Source organism: Centruroides vittatus, unplaced genomic scaffold (assembly GCF_030686945.1).
Source record: "Centruroides vittatus isolate TY-2023 unplaced genomic scaffold, ASM3068694v2 contig_2696, whole genome shotgun sequence".
NCBI lineage: Eukaryota > Metazoa > Arthropoda > Arachnida > Scorpiones > Buthidae > Centruroides > Centruroides vittatus.
In genome coordinates this window covers 579,671-604,717 of record NW_027121716.1, presented here as the reverse complement: position 1 = coordinate 604,717, position 25,047 = coordinate 579,671, and the positions used below count along the sequence as shown (strand labels likewise).

Here is a 25,047-nt window from a genome sequence, read left to right as displayed (position 1 = left end):
AATATCGTACAACTCAGCAGAAAAGGCGGAGACTCTAATATTTTCTACATAAAAAAATCATTTTTTACAAGAAGAGATCACGCACATCTGAAGAACAAGCGAATTCGCATTTTGCAACTCTTCCAACCAGTTTTTTTTTATTTCACGCCTTAGTTAACATCAGAAGCAGGCTCTTCTTTAAAGAACTCAGCAAAGAAGAGGAAGAAAAAAAGAAGAAAAAGTAGTCAGTCGTGAGCTCCCATTGACAACAGACGCCATATGTCCTCATATTTCATCCACGCATCATTTTCCGCTTGCACAGCTTCTTCAATTCTATCGACAGAAGAGGTTGGATTTCCAATACATAGGTTTATCTTAAATTCGCATAAAATTAGTTAGTCAAAAATTAAATTTTCGGAGTTAAACCGTCTAGAATTTTCAAAAAAATCTAATTATTTATATTGCACGTACGAAATGAATATTGGATTATTTACGATGTTGTAACCACTTAAGAAACTCGAGAAGAAAGTGTATATAATCGTAATACGGTATACAATATACATTATCTAACTGCATTGGTTAACGTAAACTTTGAGCACGTCTTTGGAAATAGTTTTAAAAATTTATTTGTTGAAAAATTCATTATTATTTTGGAAATTTTCATGTTAATTAATATTATGGCCAGAAGAAGGAATTTCATTTTATTATTATTAACATGAGATAGTAATTGTATGTTTTTTTCCATCAAATCTTGCCAATCAACTATTAGCATTTGGCTACAAGTAATTTGTCATCAATTAATGGCCATCCACCGGTTGCTACGACAACCGTTGTAGCCTTAGGTGACAAAATGAATCCTCCAAGAACATCAAGAAATCGTGTGATCTGTCTAAAGGTATTAAGTATTACACTTTGATTTACAACTTGACATATAATGAAATTTTAGTTCTAAAATACTTTTAACAAAAACCACCACTTAATTGAAAATTTTACGAGATAAACACCCACTTTTAAGGTTAATACTATCTGCCTTATCTGTTATAATCAACCAATCAAACGTATATAAAATAAATCTCATTAACCAATAGTCGATTACGGTATTTGATATTTTAAAATTTAATTATTTTTTATTATTATTTTAAATTCAAATTAAGTTAAATTGAACTCGTTTTAATCAAAATTTTCTAATTTTTAAACAAATTATAGTATTTAAAATATTTACGAAATCAAATATCCGAACAAGAAGGTAACGCCCATTCGTAAATTCGTTAAGCAAATCATTTTCAAACCAAGAAGGTTCGTAACGAATCAGGATTTCAATTTTTAAAAAGTCGATCACGTGATTTTTGATATAAAATTTTAAACCAATTAGAGTGATATTATTTTTTATAAATTTCTATTAATCATTGCGGATTAGTTAAATTTTTTACTGTATTTTAAATCCACGTTAATAATTAAAAATTTTATCCGTATTTAAATATAATACATCAACCGTAATACGTATATTTGTATTTTAATTATGTGACATTCACCTGAAGTTATGTAAACTTTACTGAAATAGTTTCTAATTTATGTAATTCGTAATTAATTTAGTAAAAGTTTCATTATATCATTAATTAAAACTAAAGTATAATTTATAAAATAACTACAAACGCATAACCATAAACGAATTCACAATTTAAACATTATATTCGTTTAAAATGACTACAAATTTTAAACTTAAAATGAGTTATTAAATTACAATTTTGAAATAATATTTGTTACAAAGTAATCTACTTTTCAAAATAATGTAAAAAATGTATGATTTTTATTCGTAAAGTAATACATTTCACTTTTATACGGAACGAAAAAAGTCTTCTAAGTTCACTTCTATAAAGCCAACTTTTTTTAGTGATACAGAAAAACATTAATGGTTACTGCTAGGTTAAGCATAACGAAATTATGGAAATTGCATAAACAAAACATTAGTTGAAGTTTTTAGCCAACTCCTTCCAGTTAATACATTTTACTTTGAATGGAAATGAAGCGCTAAATAAAAGCAAGCATTCCCCGAAAGGGTGCATTACTATACTCTTAAACTATCCATTTAACTCAGCCATTATTATTTCCGCAATGTTAAATAAAAGATAGGCTTGGAAGTGAATTGTTGTACCCTTTCTACTTTAATTAAGCTTGTACTAAAGAAGCCATTTAGGCACAGATATTTTGTTTATTCCTTTTATTTTCTCTGCTCAATCTTCCTGTATTCTATATATCGATCATTCGTATGTGGACGGCTTTTTTATCTTTCCCTTCCTCTTTCTTTCTTATTAATATTCTTGACAGAATTTGCACCTAATTCTAAACTTCGAAATTAACTTTCCCCTTTTTTTTTTGTTTGAATCTCTTAAAGACCTGCCTGTATATAAAATTCATTCTGATTATTCTAATTGATTTCAAACAGGTGTATATAGTTTAAACATTTTAATTTGCATAATTAATTAAAGTTTGGATAATTTGTGTTTTATATCCGGAAAAATTTTATTATATCGTAAACGATGTAAATTGGTAAATTTACATAATATTTTTCTTGTAATTTCTAATTTCATTAATAATTTTGCAAATAGTTTACTGTGAAATTTTTGTATAAATAAGTTTATTGTTTATTGAATAGTTTTTAAAAACGTTAATAAGTTTAATTATCTAATTGAATTTGGAGTGTATTAATAAATTTAAACAAGAATCTCATTGAAGCTTAATCGATTTTTCTGCATATTTTATCATCATTTCCTTTAAAATTTACTCTAGCTTCAAAAAGAGAGAAATAAAGAATAATTTTAAGAATAATGAATAAACTTTGAAAGTTTTCGTAAAAGATATTTTATCATAACAAATGTGAAACCAAGCGTAAGATCAACTAAATGAATTTCATTAATATAAAGATAGAGAACGAATTTGAATATCAATTTTAAAGTTCAGGTTGCTAGTAACTGATACGTGATTATGATAAACACTATACACAGTTACAGAACAGAAACAAAAGCGTTGTTAAGCTGCATCAGAACTACACTCACGACTTTGCATGTGACTTGTTTTTTTTAAGTATGGTTCAATATCTAATTAAGTTTTATCAGCCATAGGTTGAAATATGGTGCGGTAAACGCCCTTTTCATACAAATCAAACAAAAGAAATTCGCTTTATAGCTGTTACTATGAAGTGATTTACTATTCTGTTACTAACTTCACAACTTGGGAAACGTTCCAAGGAAAACTAACGAGACAAAAGCACTTTGGCAACAAAAATCTCTTTTGCGATTATTTATTATGGATCACTAAACTGAGAATAATTACTTTATACAGAAAATATATAAAAATTAAATTATCCGGAAAAAAATAGTTTAATATATTTTTATGTATTTTAGACGATAGATTTCCGTATACAAATTTCAATTAAAAGAATAAAATATTAATCTTATACATTCGAACTCTTATAATAAACTTGAAAAGTATACTAGACATGCTATTTCTATACTCTACATATATGTATACAGTAAACCTATAATCTATAGAAAATCTATTTCCATCACTGCTTTTCGATTTCCAGAAAGAAAATATTATTTTATAAAAAAGAAAAAAAATCACGGTTATTTGAAAGAATTCGATTATCTATAAAGCGTATAGTTATATAAACAAGTTTTATAATGTGTAAAAGTAATTTTTTTTTTACTTTTGTTTTTGTAAAATTCAAAACAAAATTGGAAATAAGTACATCAATAACAACATAAAATAATAATTTAATAAATATTTTATTTTAAAGTACAAAATTATTTTATAACTCGAGTTTTCAAATAATTTTATAAAATGGTTATCAAAAATTCAATTTGATATAAACTTTTATAATTTATAAGTTAGTAGCTTTAATAACATTATTCAATAAAAGATATATTTTAATATCCCATTTCTCATTTGCTTTACAAACAATATATCTTGTAAACTGACAACCTGACAAAAATTTTTTCATCTTAACTTCAATTTTTAATAAGAATTTTTAATATTTTATTGATAATGAATATTCATTCAATGTATCTTAAATAAACTAGCTCTTCGTATTTCTCTTTACGGATAATTTAACAATTTTTTTTCCTTTTTTTCTGAATTTCATGCGCTCCATTTGATGATAACATAAGCTATCTTAATAAATTAACTTCATGCTGAGTACAAATCAATTTTTTAAAATTTTATTTTGCATAGTTGCCAAATTAATAAATAAACAAAAAAAAAACTCGCTTGATTTTATTGCGTATTCCTTCCTTTCGATACATCGATCATAACTTTAACAGAATTAAATTAGCCATTAAGGCAATTCTCGAATAAATTATTTTAATGATGGGTAATTTCTATAAATTATGTGCTAACATTATTATATTATAATATTGAAAAAAAAAAACAGTCAAAATTTAAAGCAGCTGTACCTCATTATAAGTCTAGTGGTACGAAATATAATCACTTACAAGAAACGACATTAACTTATCTTTATCGAGTCTTGATGTAATCACCTGTTCAGGTATCGCGATCAATTTCAGAGAAGCAATCATATTATCTGAGAAAGGAGTGATCAGTTATCCATTGAAGATAACAGAGAAAACAACGATCTTTTAACTATTTTACTCTTAAAAACAATGTATCTCGCCATCTATAATACAGCTCTGAGCATAATTTTTATGATAAGAATAAATGAAAAAAAAATCGAACGTTTTCTCACCTTTAACTTTCACCGTATGTCCAGCCTTGATATAATACATATACCTATATATCATTTTTGATATCATTAATCCATTAATAACTCCAATAAATCTTTAGATATTCCATACATGAATAATTTACACCACTGTTCGTAATTATTTTCACTCACAATAACACCCGAAACATAATCAAATTCGAAGAAACGCCTTCTCATTCCGACGGTGCTTTCCCTCTAGGCAGAATAATTATAAGGAAGAGACTGATTTGCAGGGGTAAATTACAAAAACCGATCACTTCGTTGCATTCAGAGCTCGTTCGTCTTCAGTTTCACAGACCAACAGCCTGTGTCAGACGCTGTTTCCTAGAGTTCTGCTTTGCACTAACCACCCCACAAAGTTTAATACGCATGCGTTGAGAGTAAATCGGGTTCTTGAGACATCAAATTGCATAAGTTTGAGACAGTTATCCTATGACTGATGGAATGTATCATTGTTCAAACATTTACTCTCTACTTTTACGATTTTATATCATACAGAATACCTCGACGATGGTATAAAAATGATAATCATGCTACATAATCGGAAATTTCTTTAAAAACGATCCTATATTTTGAAGAAATTTGTGCCTTTTATACAGTTTCTCAATTGACCTAAACTTGGAAGATTCCACTATTTTCAGTTTAAAATAAAAAAAAAGAATAAAAATATTTTAAATTTAATTATTTTTCATACCTTTACCGTGATAGAATTTCTACCATTTAATGATTTATAATTAAAGAAAAGTGATTCATTAGTTAGTTAATATCAATTACGCAATCTCAATAAACAAATTAACTGTTTATGTAATATCGTCAAAATGAAATATTGTACAAACATATTCAGATTTAGTAATTTTGACAAAGTAAACAGCTATATGAATCTCCATAATATATGATTGATAATGCATGTCGAATAAATATAACAGAGAAGATAACAGTTGATGATGTAGTCTCTTGATAAATGTTGATAGATCATCGTCAAAAAAAGATAAAGCAGCTGTTAGGATTATTAAAACTTGATAGATATAAATGAAAGAATATTTTAAAAAATTTTAAATTTAAACAATTGCATTGGCTGACGATTCAGATAATAAACTATTCATTAAAACTGCATTAAAATTAAATGAGAAAACATTTTAAAATCTCATTACTTTTAGTGAAAAGGAAAGAAAATTAAATTGTTTTCAAAAACGTAATAATTTTCTGTTGCTAAGATAACAAAATTCAAATTTTATTCTTAGAATCTGTTTCTATATATTGCTTAGAAACCTAAACTGAACATTTTATTTGTCTGAAAAACAATACTAGAATTTCTTCATTTTAAAATGATTAGATCTTTACGAGTACACAAAAAATGAGTACATACGTACATATATTTTCATTTTCTCTAAAAATATAAAATTTAACTTTAGAATATTTTAAACTTAAATTTATTAAAATACTTCAAGATTATAACTTTTTATATTATTCGAAATAACTAACATTCCATTCACCATAACAATATATATATAAATTAATTAACTGAATATTTTCATCGTTGATAAAATACGATTATTTACAATTGCCTTTGTATCTATTATGATAAATAATAATTTAATTAACCATAAATACATTCGTGATTAATTAAATAATATTAATTTAAATATATTTTGACTTTTTTCTTTAAACTTTATTATTATCAATTCTTTTATTCAAAGGTTAATTTACTTAATATAGTAAGCAGCAGTACATATATTATTTTAATTAAGAGGCTTATTTTAAAAACACAATATATGAAGATATAAATTCATTTTTCTTAACATAATTTATAGCATTATTTATCTCGCTTTCTTTCCTTATTTTTAGTATAATAAATATTTGATAAATAAACACATATTTTAAAGTATTACGCTTTTAAATAATTCATCACGTCACCTAATTTTAATTTATTATTGTTATTGTTTATAATTTCATAATAAAATCTTATGCACTGAAAAAATAAAAAAGTTTTTCATAAAATTATTTTAAATTTTATTAATAACAAAAGATAACTTAAAATAAATTTAAGAAATAATAATGATGATAAAACTTTTGTCGTGAGCATTGAGCATTTCTTTATTGTAATTTGTACTTATTATAGAAATTTTATCTAAGAAAAAACATATTTTCCATGTCATATCTTTGAAAACCAGTTTGAAAATAACTCAATGATAGTGAATGACAGAAAATCATTGAGAGTGAAAAAAATCCTCTAGAGATATATAGAATGAGTAACAGAAGTTTTTCACTGACTTTATCTTAACAAATATATAAAGTGCCGCTGGATATTTGCTACATTCTTACACTACCTTAATCCTTGGGTTCAATCTAGACCTTATCTGTCCCAAATTGGAATTTCGCATTTTCTCTTAAGTTAATTAAGATCTCTGACAATTCGATTATCATCAATTGGGGAAATCATGAAGATCGCTTTGTACAATCATGTTATTCGATTAATCTATACTGCATACAATGCTTAATCCTATTCAATGACTCATTTTTAAAAGATAAGATAAACCAATTGTAAACAACTTAAGCAAATATAATTAAATTTTTGATAAAATACGAATTTTTGTAATCTAAATCCAAGAAAATTGAGATTGGAATTCTTTAATTTCAAGACTTCTTCGAAAATTGATTAATTATATGTACAGTACTGTACATTACATCTTATTAATCGATTGATAATTAAGTTTACACTCTACCTACTTATTATGCGTTTAATACAAATAAATTTTGAACTCTTATATTTAATTTAAAATGCAATTACATTACCTGAAATTACAACCAACAAAAATGCTGATCTTTATACATAACAATACTGAGATCAATTCTGTGTTTAAGAATAGCCAGTTGTGTTTATAATTTATTATAATATTTTATCATAACAAAACTTTAACTCAAAATTTTACATTCGTCTATTTTGGTATTCAAAACACAATGAAATAATACGTAAAACTTGGATTTTAAGTATTTTCGCTAATAATTCAAGAAACTTTCAAAGATTAACTTTAAAAAGAGCATTACATAAATTATTCAGCTTTTACGACAAAGATTATGTATCACTATGTCTTATGCATGTACAGTACGTACAGTACAGCACAGTACAGTACAGTACATATCATCCAAACTCATGAAAATTTTAATATTTACCCCGCAGAAAACTCAACTGTTCCTTTAAACCAAATTTTTAAATAATTAATATAACCAAAAGTCTATTTAAAATAATTTTATCCATAATTATCAGTTTATATAAAATTTCTAAACTATCGCTATTATATTATAATATAAATCTTTCAACGTTTAATGAAATTTCATTATAAATACAAAAGAAGATAAAGATCATCGATGCATTGAAACCAAATTATAATCAAAATGACAAAGATAAATTTAAAAATTAAAAATCATCAGACTTTATGAAAGATCTCACTCTTCATCTTTCACACTCTTCAATTTTAAACATTAATTTCTTAAAGTTTTAACTAAATTTTACATTGAAATTTTCAGATTGATGCACTAAAACACTCTTTAACCTATTCTAGATTACATGAAGTGGAAATATGGCGACGGTCATATGTCAAAGTCGACGACATTCACGACAGGAAGATGAACACTATAGACATTTGTCCTGTGAAGTAAGAGATTTTAAATGGTTTGGATGATGGATAAGGAAATATTCCAACAATAATTTTCTATTCTGAAGCAGAAAATTTATAGCGTGTTATATCATACTAAGAAATACAATGTGTTATAAATTTATCAGTGGGGGAAAAGCTACAATTGTATACAATTCTATCAGGTTTTAAAAACAAACAAATAAACTTATGTTAATATATTTTTATTTCATTGAATAATGCTTAATTAAATTTTTAAATATATCTTTTAAATATTACTTTTTTAAAAATTTGGTTAATAATAATAATAATAATAATAATAAAATTAAATTATTGAAAATTATTTTTAATTTCCTTTAACGAAAGTAAATTTAAGTGACAGGTGGCGCAAATATCAAGGCAGTGATAACGTTCGATTTAAGCGCCACCTGTCGTGGAAAATCGAAACTATAAATATTTTTAAATAATTTTTTTTATTATAAAATTAAAAATTTTGTTAATAAGATTGATAAAATACAATAAATCTCTTTTGGGCATAATTCTTAATAAAATATTAATTAAAAATTAAATAATTTTAAAATTTAATATCCTGCCATCTAGTGATAGATTTTACAACTAACTTTAAATAGTTTTTATTTTTTCATAATTTTTAAGGAACTCATTTTTATAATTAAATTTTATGGTTGCTTTGTATTAAAACTGTGTTTTTTTATTTAACATACTTTTTTTAAATATTAAGTATGTTTAGTCTGGCCACGGTTCGATTTATCGTTCTCACTACCATGCAGTGCATGGCATGAGACAACGATAGAATAATTGGATTATAGAGAGAAGCACGAAGATGCCAAGGGGCTGAAGAATATTGCTGTAAAGCTTAGATAGGAAAGTGATACGACAACATTTGCTCAGACATCATCTTTTGATCCCTGCTGACGTCAACAATAACAATCCCTCACCAACCCTTCATCTCGACAGTTTTTTCTTCTTTTTTATCTCGTCCTGCAGAACTTATAAACTTGTTAATGGTTCTCTAAATTATGCTGATACGCGAAAAAATTGGTCTCTAACGTCATTCTAAACAGATTTATAACTATTTATAAACCGATTTAACGTAAATAAGGTTGCTTGTTTCTAAAAATAGCTGTTGGAGTTTGTATATATTGATCCCAATCCTGTACACTTTTCACCTGGAGCAGACTATTAAATGCATTGAATATCCCATTTAAGTTGTACTTACATGAATTTTCTTGTTGGTGTGTTTCGGGCCTCTTATCTAAAGCCGTATCTTGATTCTGTTCAACAACTGGTGCCGATTTTTCATTGCTATTTCCCACAGGTCGAGTGGCAGCAAACAAAAGAGCATGAGGAGAAATTGGACAGTTGCCCATGGCATACAGAAAATTGGTCGATGCACTAATACTTGATAATGCAATGAGATTTTAGCAGTCATTGGAGGCACTGATCTCAGCAATCACAGCAAGTAATCCTCAAATAGCATCATGTTCCCAGCATCTCCGTTGAAACAATCAGGTGAGAATCTACCTGGTTGTCATGGTGACCTTTCCATCCACTACTCGCCAACAGGTGGAGAAGTGACTGCCTCTCTTCCGTCAGGAATGCTGATTGGATGATGCACAGCGTGACTTCACGCAGATTCCCAGATGACGTCACGTCATAGACGTGGTTAAACTATGAGACCTCCAGAGATATTGTAGAATATACAAAAAAATATATAAAGAATTCTTTAAAACTTCCTCAGAAAAACATTCAGAGAAGCCAACTCGAATCATAATTCGATGTCATTGACCGCTTTTTCTTATTATCTTACAATATGAAGCCACAAAACAATTCCTAATGGAAGATACGCCCACATATAAGAAAGTAGCCAATAGAACACGAATATTGCAAATGATAATTGACGTCTGCGTCACGTTTGGTTATATAAAATATAAGTTACGCCCATAAGGGATTTTAACCAATAAAAACGTTATAAAATTGTATATTAAAGTGTCGATTACAGGATGCTGTAGACAAATAACGAAATTGAATAATGATTCAGTACAAAATATATTTTTGGAATATGTAATTAGAAACCGAACAGTTTTGAGTCTATCATAAACAGAAATGATTTTCAATTCTGCTAGAATAACAGAAAAAATTAGTTTATCTGTAGTCTACAGTATAGAATAATAAAATAGTATTAGGGTCTTCAGGTTGTATGAGAAAGTTCTGAATAATAGATAGAATTTCGATCGATAAAGCTTGTCTGGAGAACGGGAATTGTTGCACCTGGTACATAAGAATGAGTGTTTTGTGACTAACAATTTTCTCCTTTTTTTTAATATATAAATATGTGTGTTCCTTAAATCAGTTATTCGCCACTAGCTTTGCTTAAATAAAATTACACATCATAAGTAAAAATGGAGAAAAATAACTCATAAAAAACAGTTATATCTCGCTGCAAAAGTCTTTTTTTCCCTTAAAGAATCTATTTCTTAAAACAAAGATTTTTTTATTGATTTTTTGAAGCTAAAACTAAATGTAAGTCTGTAGTGGCATTTAATTAGGAGACGAGTCCTAGTTAGTTAGTTAGCAACCTCCTTATATATAGTAAAAATATAAATTAAAGTTTGATCGATTGGCAATAATTTCTATTTAGCAATTTACAAACAAAATTATATCGAAGTAAATTGGGTTAAAATGAACCCTAGTTTACCGCCCTCCTCCGAAATTAGCTCCTGTCTCTTTGTAGACAGTGATCTTGTAAACCGAGATGATACAATCACATTCAATTAACATTCTTGGGATCAAAGAAGGTTTTGTTTTCTACTCAAACAAGAGAATAATCGATTTTGTGATAAATTATTAGATTATTACTCACCTCTAACAGCAGAACCTCCGCTGCTACTGCTCGTTGACTGACTTTCCTCGGTTCCCCAATCACTTTCTGTAAAGAAAGCGTGACCATTTTAATAAATTATGCGATAAATACTGTATAAAGAGCTTGTTAATCATTGCTTAAACGAAAAGCATAGATTAAATTTCAATGCGAGAGAATAAATTATTTACAGATTCTTAACTTCATAAACAATTCGCATCTTATTACTTCTCTATCTTTCATAAAGGATAAGATAAATTTGTGTACAACATTTGACTTCTAACCAACCGTATAATTTGCTTCTATCGAATGTGTTTAATGAGGATCGAAAGGTAATTAAGTAAGTTAACTATCGTACAACTAAGTTACATACATTTTCAGTAACATTATTGCTATCAGTGGCTTATAACTCTTCTAGAATGATACATATCGACTCGTTTAATGCCTAAAATATTGACTCGATTTTGATAGGATAATACCAATTTATATTGTTAATGAGTGGATATGGTATCTACTAAAGCCCATTCCGCGATTTTGGCAAAGTAATGAATGTTTAAAATGCTTTTTTCCCCTCCTCTTCTTTTTAGGTAGAAAATTAGGGAGCACCGAGATGAGATAACATCAAAGTGATCATGAATAAATTTATACTATTTTCAGATTAAAGTTGAAGAAATCTCCGAGGAGATAACTTGATTTGTCTAAATGAACGGTTTTGTTCTTTTTGTGACGCAATAATTAGTAACATAAGTCATTTTACATCAATTTTTAATATGGAAATGGAGAAGGAGAAGGTTCATTGTCATTTATCTCATGCTTCGCTACTCGATTACATCAAACAGCTTTCTAACATAAGATAAATGTTCATCCAGTGAAAATATTTTAATTATAAAACTTTATAACAATACAGTTTGTATGCGGATTCTTAATTAAGTTTCAATCATTTTGTCAAACTTCAGTACAAAATTAAACTTCAAAACAACAAAAGGAAATCAAAACTTAGTTAAATAATTATATATATAGACCTATAACAACAAATTTCGGTGTTAACTAAATAAAGTAAATTAAATTTATCAAAAAATTATTTTAAATTATTTTCTATTTTTATAAAGTTTAAATTATTTTAATGCTTTAAAATCAAATATTTACTCAAATTTCAATTTATTTCATATTTATTTAATGAATTTTAATTTTATTCTGCTTCCTCTTAAGTGTTGCCATCTGGTGAGCTACTTGTGAACATTTTCTAAAATATATATATATATATATATATATACACTAAAATTACATTTTAAATAATAAACTTTTAAATTTTAACGACATTTTAAATCATTTAAATGTTAAAAATAATTTACATTTTTAAAAGTATTTTAAAATTCAATTTTTTTTTACTTTACTTTTGAAATTATAAGAGCAAAATATTATATAATTTTATTATAAATAAATTAAAACAAATTTAATTTCACTAATTATTCTATTTAAAAATGTATTATTAAAAAAATTTTGTTAAAATAATTTGAATTGTTGTCAACAGATGGAGTTAGAAGCTCCGACAAAATGATTCATTGCTCGATCAATAGATGGCAGCAAGCAAATAGAGGGTTTGAAATGCATATATACATAAATATAATTCTGCATGCATGAACATGAATAAAAAAATATAGAAAATCTCGATATATTTTATGTAGACACCATCTGCGACTCGAGGAAAAAAGTTTTATTTATTTATTATAAACCATGTGTTTCAAGAAAGTTATAGTTCTTAAAGAAGTCAACGACCCGATACCTCTATTTATTTCACCTGTATATGAAAGTAGTGAAAGTAAGAGTGAGAAAGATATATAATATATTCAGCAAGATATTTATCTAAAAAATAAGGTTATAGATAGTTAAAATGCATCATAAAAAGCTGGCATAACTTTCAATTCTCTTCGTCACGAATTCAGTTCGAAACGTGAGTTAACTTATATCATGCAACACGTAAAATTTTACAATTAAATAATATTTTTAAAAATATATTAAATATTAATTTTTAATATATCTTTTTCCATTAAGTTTCTTTTATTAAAACATAAAAAAGCTTAATTATTATATTCTTGGATACTTTTTAATTTATTTAACACTTTTCGTTTTTTGTTTTAATTTTTTATTCCTTTTAATTGTGCTTTTAATTTAATTTCCCCGCATGATTCTTTATTTGCCGTTTTTGTAAACTTTTTTTAAATATTATTATTTTTTCTGTACTTTCTGACTTTTTTTTATTATTTTAATTTTCTTATGTTTAATGTTCGTCGCTTATTTTCTTTCATCACTTCCTCTTTTTTTTTCTTTCATTTTCATTGATTTTTTCCTTCTTTCTTTTGTCGAAATTTATTTTCAGTTTCGTTGATCTCTCTCTCTCTCTCTTTTTTATTCTTTACTTTTACTTGTTTGAATTTCACTTTCATTTTCTTACATTCTAAATTGTCTCAATCAACTGAAACTTTCACGGATCTCTTTTTCCTTTCTATTTTCTTTTGTCTTTATTTTTCGTTCACTTTCACTAATCCTTTACTTGTATTCTTTGAATTTCTTCTAACTTTCATTTTCTTACATCTCCGAATTTCCTTTCACTTTTATTGATTTCAGTTTCCTACATTCTCAATACTCATTTTTCCTGCGTTTTATTGATTATTTTTTCTTTTTTTTCCTTTTTTTTGAATTTTTCTTGAAGTTCCATTGAGTTTTACTCTCCTGCACTCATATTTTATCTTAGTTTCTTTATGTCTTCATTGATTTCTATTTACCTGAATATTTATTTATTTATTTGTATTCCCTTGCCCTTTGTTAATCTTACTTTCGGCATTTTTCTGCAGATGTATCGATTCTTATCACATTCATTTTCATCATTGTCATCGATTTTTGACAAGAAAAGGATCGCATCAATTTAGATTTTCATCTTTTCCAGTTACAAATTGATTTCTTTTCTACATAATATTACATTATATACGTGTATATATATATAAATTCCTTTTATCTTATAAAATCACTTCAAAAAACCCGAAAATATGACTAAAAATTCTTCTAAAAATAGTATATATATAACCTCATTTTTTAATTGAGTTACTCTAAGTGCATTTTATCGATTATAAATCCGCATTAAGCATAATTAGGATGCGTGATTTATTTATGTATTTTATTTTGTGTTCACGTGACAGGCGAGTTTTTTGGGGAGTGGAGTGAAATGTTTTTTTTTTTCCTCCTCCTCGAATTTTATTCTGCACGCGACATTAATCATTAATAAATATAAATGTAACGAGCTTTTATAAATACATGATGGAAAGTCGTTCGATCACGATCCTTATATGAGACGTGAACACATCGACACCTTTACTAGTAATGTGTATTTGTACGTGATCAAAACTCTGTCACCTAACAAACGTGACTCTCAGACTTCTTCAAAATTATCAATTAAAACTGTTTTTATGTATAAAATTCGAGCATTCAATTAGAATCTTTTCCTTTTTTTTTAATTTTAAAATTTACAACTTTGGTTTAAAAAATAAACTAAAAAAAATTATATATATATATATATATATACATACACACACAAATTATTTTTAAATGTATAAAAACGTGACTTTTTTTATATAATTTTGCTTATTTTGTGAATTTGCTTAAATATTTATAGTTTCTAATTTATTCAAATGAGTTTAGATGATCATACTTTATAAATTTCATGATATAAAATATTTAAAACTTGACTAAATACAAATAATTTTACCATAAAAAAGATATAAATGTTAATTTTAGCATTTTATTTATTTATTTATAAAGTTTTGATGTATTTTCGGAAAATTTTATTTTATCAAACGAAAATAAAAAAGAAAAAGAACTTTAAAAATTAATTACTTAAAAATTCACTTGAAAACTCTTAAATATTTAATCAAAAGAATTTTTTAAATCATTCATAGCACTTCATTATCAAATAACACTTGAAAAAAAAAGAAAAAAAAAACTCGTGATAAGTAAATTTCAAGTCGGTATATTTTTATAAAAATTCTCTCGTATTTTTAATTTTATTATGAAATTGATACTAGAAACGGATTTACGACGTAATCAGTAATAAATTGCATTAAAAAAAAAACAAAATTTCCACAAAGATTCAGTTAAAATTGTCCGCCATTTTTGCCATCGTTTAATCAATTTTCGGCTACTTGATTGGCCGATATTGACAATCTCGCGCAATTCTGACATCTCGTTAGGGAACCAATGTGAAGAGGCGAAACATATCTTGATAGGAAAAGCGTAGTAACGTGATGGATGAGTCACTCCTGGAGTAACTAAACCCCTATCTGCATATTCATGTCTGGTAGATGGTCTCTCTCTCTCTCTCTCCCCATCTTACAAACGTTACAGTTTAATCAATTCCATACTTTTCTAACAACGCAAGCGCTGTCACAATTATCATTTTTATAAAACTTTCTTCTACTTTTTTCCCCTGAATTTTTCTATCTTCTAAGCGAATTAACTTTTAGCAAAAGAGTTAAATTTTTTCCTGGCGAATAGGCTGATCGAATGATTTGTTCTGCAGCTGACACTTGATAGAAATAATCGATATTTTTCTGAAAGTCGAATCACTTATTTAAAATAATTGCTTATTTCCTTTCTTTTTTTTTTATTTATTCACTTAATATGCCAAAACTTCCTGCAGTTTTTAAATATATTTACATATACTTCATTAATTTAATTACGAATTTTAATTGATATCAAAAGTTATCGACATAGAAAAATAAGTAAAATTCTTCCTGTAGATACGGAGATTTGTTGAGTTTCGATGGGATTTTAAGTAGAAAATCCTTGTAGAAAAATAAAAACTACATATTGTACTTCTGATTTTACATAATTAAGCTAATAATTATAATCGAGAAACAGTAAAGTTTATGAGTAATTAAGTAATCTATTATTCATGTCTGCTTCAGTGAAAGATGCGAGCATCTTTAATTAGACAAGTATTTTTAAGATTAAATATTTGGATCTAATCTTAAGAATAATTTCCCAAAAAATTCTTTCTTCTTCTTATTATTATTAACTTACATATTTAACACATTTTCAAATAGAATAAAATAGCAATTTCGTGAATAAAATGAGACAAAAACCCAACATAGTAATCTAGAAAACCGGTTATCTCTAGAAAATGTCCAATTATTATTTAGAAAATTAGAATTTCCTCCTTTATTAATCTATGTTTTAAAGTTATTTAACCTTAAAACCAATATATAACTTATTGTAGTTTTAAATTCAACAACACATCTTCAATTATAACTGAATAATTACATTCTGAAACAAATCGTTTTTAATTTTCAAGCAGTAGAATTCTGTTAACTGGCGATTAACTCCATTATTATTTAGAAAAATAGAATTTTTCTCTGCATTTTAAAGATATTTAACCTTAAAAATTGTACATTATTTTATATATTTATATATAAATTTAGCACGTCTCCAAGTGAATAATTACATTCTGAAACAAGTTGCACTCAATTGAAACAATTGGTACTAGAAGGAACGTAATCTGTTACCTTTAGAAAATTGATTACCCCAGAAAAATATTCAGTTACTGTTTAGAAAAATAATAAAATTTTTTTTTTACAAGCCTTTGGTAATCTGTTACCACGGTACGGACAATAGAAGTAACTGAGTATTTTCAGTACAGGATTAAATTACATCTTACATCACAATAGAAGTAATTGAATAATTTCGAGTTTTAAAGAGAACAGAAGTGAAGTAGAAAATAAAATAATTTTATTCTAAAAATAAAAACTTATTGAATATATTTTTAACATCCTGAACAAATTACCTTTAAAGTAACTGAGTATTTTCAAGGGAAATGATAAATTGTATCGTTATCAATATAATAAAATGAATTAAAGTTCTTTGAAAATTAAAATAAAATCCTTCTGAAAGGATAATGTAAATAACTTGTTGAATTTCTATAGAACTAAATGAACTTTTCTATACATTTAAATGCATTACATTACAATTAAAAAAAAATGTTTTAATTAACTTTCAAAATGGTAAATATATTTATATGTATGGAATTTTCTCGCTTTATGCAGATTAATTTAATTCAATTTAGTAAATTTTTAATCGATATTTTAAAGAATTGATACGAAGTTATGGTAGATTAAACAGTAAAATTAAATTACTGGCCGCTCAGGATAACTACAAATTTAATATAGCCAAAGGGGACGTCTACAAAATTGACTTTACATAACCGCACTCCTAACTGAATTCGATCTCTCTCTTGATACACCTAGCAGAAATATTAATTTTTTTTTTTTAAGTATTATTTACAGATACGTACATTTCCTGAAAAAATTTCTATCACTTTTCGGCTTCTGAGAATCGCCATCCTTTGTGTGTTCGGGTCAGAAGAAAACGAGCCGATTGCTAACAGAATTAAGGCAGAAATCACGTAGCTAATGACTCTATATCGATCACGAAGCAGAAAAGTTATAATATTTTCTTGTTTATTCTACTAAAAATCTGAACTTTGGATATGAATTAAGGTTTCTTACAAGCTTACAAAGGCTGGAAATTAGTCTCACACCTGCAGTAACACCTTTATATGCCTCTTGAAAATTGAAATTTATGAAATTTTATCTGTAAGTAACGGTTCCTTTAGGAATAGGATAACTAATTCATGTTCTAGCTCGAATCTATAATGGTTCATTCTTATTTAATCAAACATAAATTATGCATTTTGCTTTAACAAATACTAAACTAGTTCTAAAAGTCATTGAATAATTCAGTAATGCTTTTACAAGTAAACATTAAACGTCAATAAGTTGTAAGATTGTGTTGTAAGCGATCGATATGATAAGTCGAACATACTTTTTTACAGATTATTTTCGCAGTAAACAAATCTCAGATTTTAAATTAGTGCTGAAATCTGGATATTGTACGAGATTACATCTCTTATGTATACACCAAGCAAACATTTGGAAGTGAAATGCGATGTTAGCAGAATAAAGAGTATCTGGAGGTATTGTATAGTGCGAAAATTCCTATGAGAATCTCTACATCACCAAACAGGACTCGCTGATATAATTACAGCAATGGTATTACTTAGCTCTTTGGTTTTAATGTTAATCAACGTGTAACGGTAGACACGTTTCAACATTAAATTCGGATATGAGAAAGTCTATACGTGTAACGTAAACAATTGTGCCTGTAAATGATAATACTGTATTAATAAATTTATCACTTCTTTACTCGATCGTCTTCCCCCTTACTTTATAAATAATAAAATAATACATTATCAAAATTGGAATATGCTCTTTCTTCACTTGTAATAAGGATAAATGGAGGTGTTTTTCTAGATTTTTTAAGATATATTCTTCCATTTATATAACTAGTAATATGTTATAAAGATTAAAATAATATAATCCTGTTAAATAAATGATAAATAATTGGGTATTTTTCAAGATGTTAGCAGTTGCATACCCTCTCTCCCCCTCTCTATAAGAATAACTGAATACACTTGATTGTTTACATAAAATAAATTATTACAACAAAGAAAAATTAATGATTTTCTCATGTAAATCTTTAAAAATATTCCCTTAATTATGTCTTAAATTTTCTAATTTATTTGTTTTATTATATCTAAAGGGAATAATAAATTAATCTTCATATTCTGTATAAGAAATTCAAGCGAATTTGATGAAATTATACCACAAAACCCTTATAAAAATTGGATCCTTCTTCGTGTAATCTATCATTTAATTAAGACTTTAATTATAATCACGCCAGAGAAAGGTGAGTATAATTTCAGAGTATTTATAATACTTTAAGCGGTAATCAAAGGGATAAAGATACCATTAAAGAGAGAAAAACTGAAGATAGGGTTTTTTCTTTGTGCGTAGAAGGTAGATATGCAGAATATACTAGTGATTTAATGTTCTATTTTCGGATTTGGGATAATTGCGGTCATTAAATTCTGATTAAATGTTTTCCTCGTTAATGATTAAGGATGTTAAGCGTTTAGCAAACACTGAGGAGATGTGATAATGCAATCTGGCTATACGTGAAATCTGCAGATTTTAATAGTGTACCAAGCAAGATTTGATATCATTGAATTTGGCAATGATGTAAATCCGTGCTTAATAATTTACGACGCGATTATGGGCCCTAATATTCCAATTCATAAGCCTCAAAAAGCATTTTCAGATAGCTTCAACCCACTTTTCGCAATCTTCGTCACAAATTAAGAAGAAAAAAATATATTTAAAATATTCTGCTCATGTTGTTTACTTATAGAAGTCCAAATATTCAAACTTTTTTCTCATTATATTACACATAACGCTGTATAATAAACGATAAACTTCTCTAGAAAACAGATAAATATCTCAAAAATCCGTGAATATTCTTCAAAAAAATCCCTACTAAATTGAATTTTAATACATTAAATCATATTGCAGTTAAGTAATTAACGAAGATAAATCGATAGTATATATTTATACTTTAAAACCAATTAAAAGTTTAGAGTTTTAGACAAATTTCTAAATAAGAATTAATAATTTCGATGATCCTTTTTTAAAGATTTATATTAAAGAACACGTTGAAAATATAAATTAAATTGAAGAATTCGATAGCTAAATTATTTTTGTGGCTTCATCTGTGGAGTTAAATCGATCGTTTTAGCGTATTATGTCAAAAAATAACCACAAAAACCTTGAGTGATCCTGAGAAGCGAGCAGCAGTTGGCTCAATATTATTATACACTTAGGCTATATTGAATGACTGCAATACGAGTAATTAATCTTGTAATTAATTTTTCATGCTGACAATTTATAAAATTATTCAATTATTTTTATTATTTTTTAAAATGAATTACTCGCTTAAATATGCTTAAATATGAAACGTTTCTATATAATATGCTTTAGTTTTGTTTTTTTTTTAAGTCGAATTATTTAAAATATATAATCAATTATTGCGTGCAAATTAATTTATGACCTTTTAAAATATAAATTAATACTTTTAAAGCACGAAAACCGAACAATTCTGACGTAAAAACGTTATTAATATTTAATTTTCGTGAATTAATATCATCTATTTTTACTGTTTTAAAATTAAAAAAATAAAACTATTTGAAGAACACGTAAGAAATAATTCTAATATTAAATTGTAGAAATGATTCTATTTTCCTGTTTAAAAATAGCAAATTATCTCTTTAAAAATGTAAATTAATTAAATTCTACGTAACATAACGTAAGCTGAATGAACTGTTGCACTTTAATTCATCAAATATTCCATATCTTAACAGTATCATCAATTATGAAACGAGAAGATGTCCTTACTGGCAACCATTTCCTTCCTGCATGGCATCAGAAACCATTTTGAACAGTTAATGATTATAAAATTTCCTGTTCTGTATCGTATTCGTCATTAAATTAACAGGGACGAAGCTAGAAATCACCAGGAATTAAAGTAGGTCTTTTATCAAAAACAAGCGAACATCTTCAGAAATCATTGAAGTGTAATGCTGAGACATCTCTTCAGAAATTCTATAAGTGTTGTATGGTGTATTCTGAAGCACAGAACATTTACCTTTCTATATCTTTATCACTTCAGCTCACCACAGACTATTTTCGTGTTAAGATTCCTCCGCATCCTACCTCATTGTTTGCCAACATAAAGAAACGATTTACTTGATAATTTTTTCGTTAGAAAAATATAATTACAAGCTGTTTCGAGGGGAGACACTTGAGCCACTTTTTAAGTAAAGAAAATACAGAAAATTGCCTTTAAAATATGCTTTGATTGTCTGCAGATAGCCCCAACACCATTTTACAGAGAAAATTTGATATGAACTGTACTTGAAATGGATTTCGATAGCATTCTCCTAAGAATTGCGTCAAATTGCTAGGGGCTAAGTATATATATATATATATATATATATATTTATTTATTTATTTATATATAATATATTTTAGTAGAAAGGTTTGAATTTCTAATAAACAAATTCACTTCTAAGCTGTGTATAAAAGATACATACACGATCGATAGCCTTACTGCTACAGCAACAAAATAGATTTTTATAGAAGGATTTTTAAATGGGATTAACTTCAATCTGGTTTATGTTTAAAGTAAAATCTTTTATTTTTAACTCGGGAAATCCTTAGGGGGGGTGCAAATTTTATATATATGTTCTATAGGAAGGAAAAGTCTAAATCATTCAATTTTAGTTAAAAATAATAATAATTATGATTATTACAGACGTTGTAAATAATTTATGGGAAATTATATTACTTATTTTATTAAAAAAAAGTAGAATATATTTACGCAGAAAATTATTTTTTGTAGTGTAGTAACACACATTACGTGGAACAGTTTATGAGAAGAGTTAGATGAATAACAAACGAATTTATTTTATTTAATTAAAATTTTGAAATAAATTAGTGAAATTTAGGAATAATGATTTAAGAAATTATCAAAAATATTTAAATTTTATCGGGAAAATGTGAATAACATATGCATAAAGCCTCCTTGTTGTTATAGTATCACGATTTCTCGTAAATAATAAATATTTAATGTATCATTGCTATTTTAAGTTTGCTTTTAGCAACTAATCTCAAATCTGATCTGTTATTTTGTAAAAATTAGAATACATCTGCATATTTATATTGTGTATTTTAAATATTTTGAAGGCATAAATAAAGAAAATAGCTTTTTAATACCGAGAAAACTAAATTGTAGCAGTAAAAATAAGAGAGTAAACGTTAGCATTTTGTTGTTATAACAACAGAAATTTCGATAGAATAAAAATATTTTAATGCCATAAAACCATAAAATATTCATCATTAAAAATATTATATGAAACTATAATAAATTTTCATCGTAATTTTCAATTTTTGATTATTTTTTCTATCTCTGATCGTGTCAAATTTCCTTTCAAAATGCCTTATAAAATCATTTTTTATTAATATTTATCTACTTAACTAAATCATAACTTGCTATTTGATGGAAAATAATATAAATTTTTATAATTAAATTACGTGTTTTCAATTTTCTATGCGTAAAATTCTCAAAATACCAATTCATTTTCTAGAAAAATACAAATGTATCCGCAGAAAAGAAGCAAATAGGTGTATAAAAGGCAATTTTATTGCTACAGTAGTAAGAAATTTTAATATATTATTGTTATTCCGAACTCATTTCTTAACTCTCCTTTAAACTTTTAAACAGTTTTACATATTTAGTATTGAAAAAATATCAAAGTATAGTCTATAAAAAATCGATACAATTAGAAAAAATATCGTATTGAAATCCAAAGTATACTTAGAAATTCTAATTTTAAGCTACTAGACTGTTGGCATTCCAAGTACATTTTAGGCAAACTATGCAAAGTATAGGGTGCAGATGTTACTCAGAGCTTTCGAATTTGAGTGGGTCTACATGCTGAGGAAACAAATAATGCTTTTATCAGTATATGTCCGAATCAAAATTGATCATTATTTTTGTATAATGTTCGACAGTTTAGAAGATATTTTCCTTATTCTTTTCTTATCTTCTCTGTATACGTACTGTACTTATGCTGACATTTGCAAATGAAATGTGCAACTGTCCTTTATTTTATACTAAGATAAAATTCGCTGAATAGTCGCAAATGGAATACCAATTCTCCACTTTGCAGCTACGAGCTGTTGATGTTAAGTTCCTTTTTGTGGAATTGGTTAGTTACAAGGTATTAAGCGTAGTTTAATATGTTTAAATGCCCTGTCTTTTTTGTTTGCCCATTCGTCTAACTTGTAAGAGAAGAAACTACGATAAGTTTTAAAGGAAGAAACTGGCATGCACTAACGATTCGGGAGTAAATTTAGAAGAAAAAACGCGATTTTCCACTCAAAATCTTAACTCTGAAATATTTTTTTCTAGCCGTAGGTCAACGACCATTGTCGAATTTTACGATCGGCACTCGTGTTCTCGACTAACTTAGCGAAAAACCGTAAAGAAAAATGCGTAGAATTTACTAAAAACTATTTAAATAGGATTGGTAAATCAAAACGGCTTCAAAACGATTCGATTTTAGGCCAATCTCTAGTCATGGATGCATGAAACTCATTTACGCATCTATTCACGCCTTTATAAATATCAGAGCAGCGTGTAATTTTCGAATATATTTTGATAATTTGGCGAATAAATTTAATTGGTGTCGATATCCTTCGTACCTGTTATCGGAAGACAAATGCGTTCGGAAAGAGATTAGAAAGTTGGTAACAACTTTTTCTACTCTTAACTACCGTTTTCAATCTCTGTCTAGTTGCGAACAAAATGATAAATTACTTAAATCATTTGATATAGAGTGCTATCTAATGCACTATTAGTCAAGTTTGGTCGCTAGAATGGGATAATCCATCTTTTTCTGCCAATATTCCGAGCCAATAAATGATTTATCCCAGTGGAGTGATGATGCATCCCAAAGGAAGTTTACAAACTCGTAAAGGGCCCTTATTCCTATCAGCGATTGCTATTAAATACGACTTAAAGCATTCAGAATTCGTCTCTGCTCGGTTTCGCATCATTGAAATGAAAGATAATTAATTCACTCCGAAATTATGATCGATAATGTCACCAAAGGAAAAGTGGAAAATGTCGGATAATCAACATGTTGTAAGGAATCAAGTACAATTTGTAATTAGCAATTAGTATCTTGCCCAGTTTAGTAGTAAACAGGAGAAAATTGATTTACAGGGCTTTGATTTGCTGATAATTCTATTCGGTATCAATGTCGATTCGGCAAATTTACTAACAAATGTGTTTATGTTAGATGTGTCCTGTCTCCTCTATGCTCTTAATTACGTTGATTCTATAATAATATAATAGGTGATAATTAAATATTATTTTGCAATAAATAGAGGAAACAAGCTCGATAAATATTCATAAATTCAATAGAATTGGATTTTGAGAAACTCGATTTGATTGGCTTCTGGTCGAAACCTTTATAAACAATACACGAGACTTTATTACTCGAAAACGACGGAAATAATTGTAAAATGTAGTAGAATTTGCTAAAGTATTTAAAATTTAAATTACTACAAAAGATTTGAAGCGTAAAATGTTAAATTTCTGTACTTTAAAGTAACATTTACAATAATAATTTAAATCAATTTAAAATGGCTTTGGGAAATGGAATATTAATTTTAGTCAAAATGATATTTTCTCTTCGGCTTCCTAAATCGAGAAATGGGGCGAGAAATTATGGAAAATGTTAATGAAAGATGAAACATTTCATCACAGAAACCAATCAGAACTAAGAACAAATAAAAATAAAGCTATTAAAATCAAATAATATTGATAAACTCAAGCAAAAATTCGAGAAAAGTGTTGAACTAAGAAAGCGTATCAGCCCAACGAGGAAAAAAATGGAACCTGTTTTGCTATATTTATCAATAATTTGTTGTTATAAATAAGTAAAAGATGTAGAAATAAATTATTGTGTTTTGTTATTTCTCATACAAAAGTTTAAATTTTATAATTTAAAAACAAGAAAAGCAATTAAACGAAAATTTATATAATAAAAACAAAGTACAAAAATCAAAATTTTGACTTATATATTCATTAAAGAAGGTTATTAAATCCAGTCTGATGTTAATATAATTGTCTTTCTAATGAGAAATACTCATCGTTTACATTTAACAGTGCATTAAAGTTTAATTTTGCTGTTATAGTCTCTTAAAACACTCTATCAAATGAAGCATATTTCACAATTTTTCAAAATATTACATGTATATTTGCCCTTATTATTATTATTATATAGAATA

General features: G+C 26.7%; 1 protein-coding gene across 12 annotated transcripts in view; it reads right to left on the bottom strand.

The window, feature by feature from the left end:
• Positions 1-25,047, bottom strand: part of LOC136971727 (coiled-coil domain-containing protein AGAP005037-like) — a 172,481-nt gene that overhangs the window by 92,435 nt on the left and 54,999 nt on the right. For 10 of the 12 annotated variants that reach the window (XM_067266209.1, XM_067266221.1, XM_067266207.1 and 7 more), the window contains one exon: positions 11,252-11,317. The exons of 1 other annotated variant lie outside the window; for it this stretch is intronic. In XM_067266209.1, the coding sequence (XP_067122310.1) occupies positions 11,252-11,317 (66 nt within the window). Of the gene's footprint in view, positions 1-4,720; positions 4,853-11,251; positions 11,318-25,047 lie in introns of those variants that run through there. One more of the 12 variants, XM_067266217.1, reaches the window with a different exon arrangement.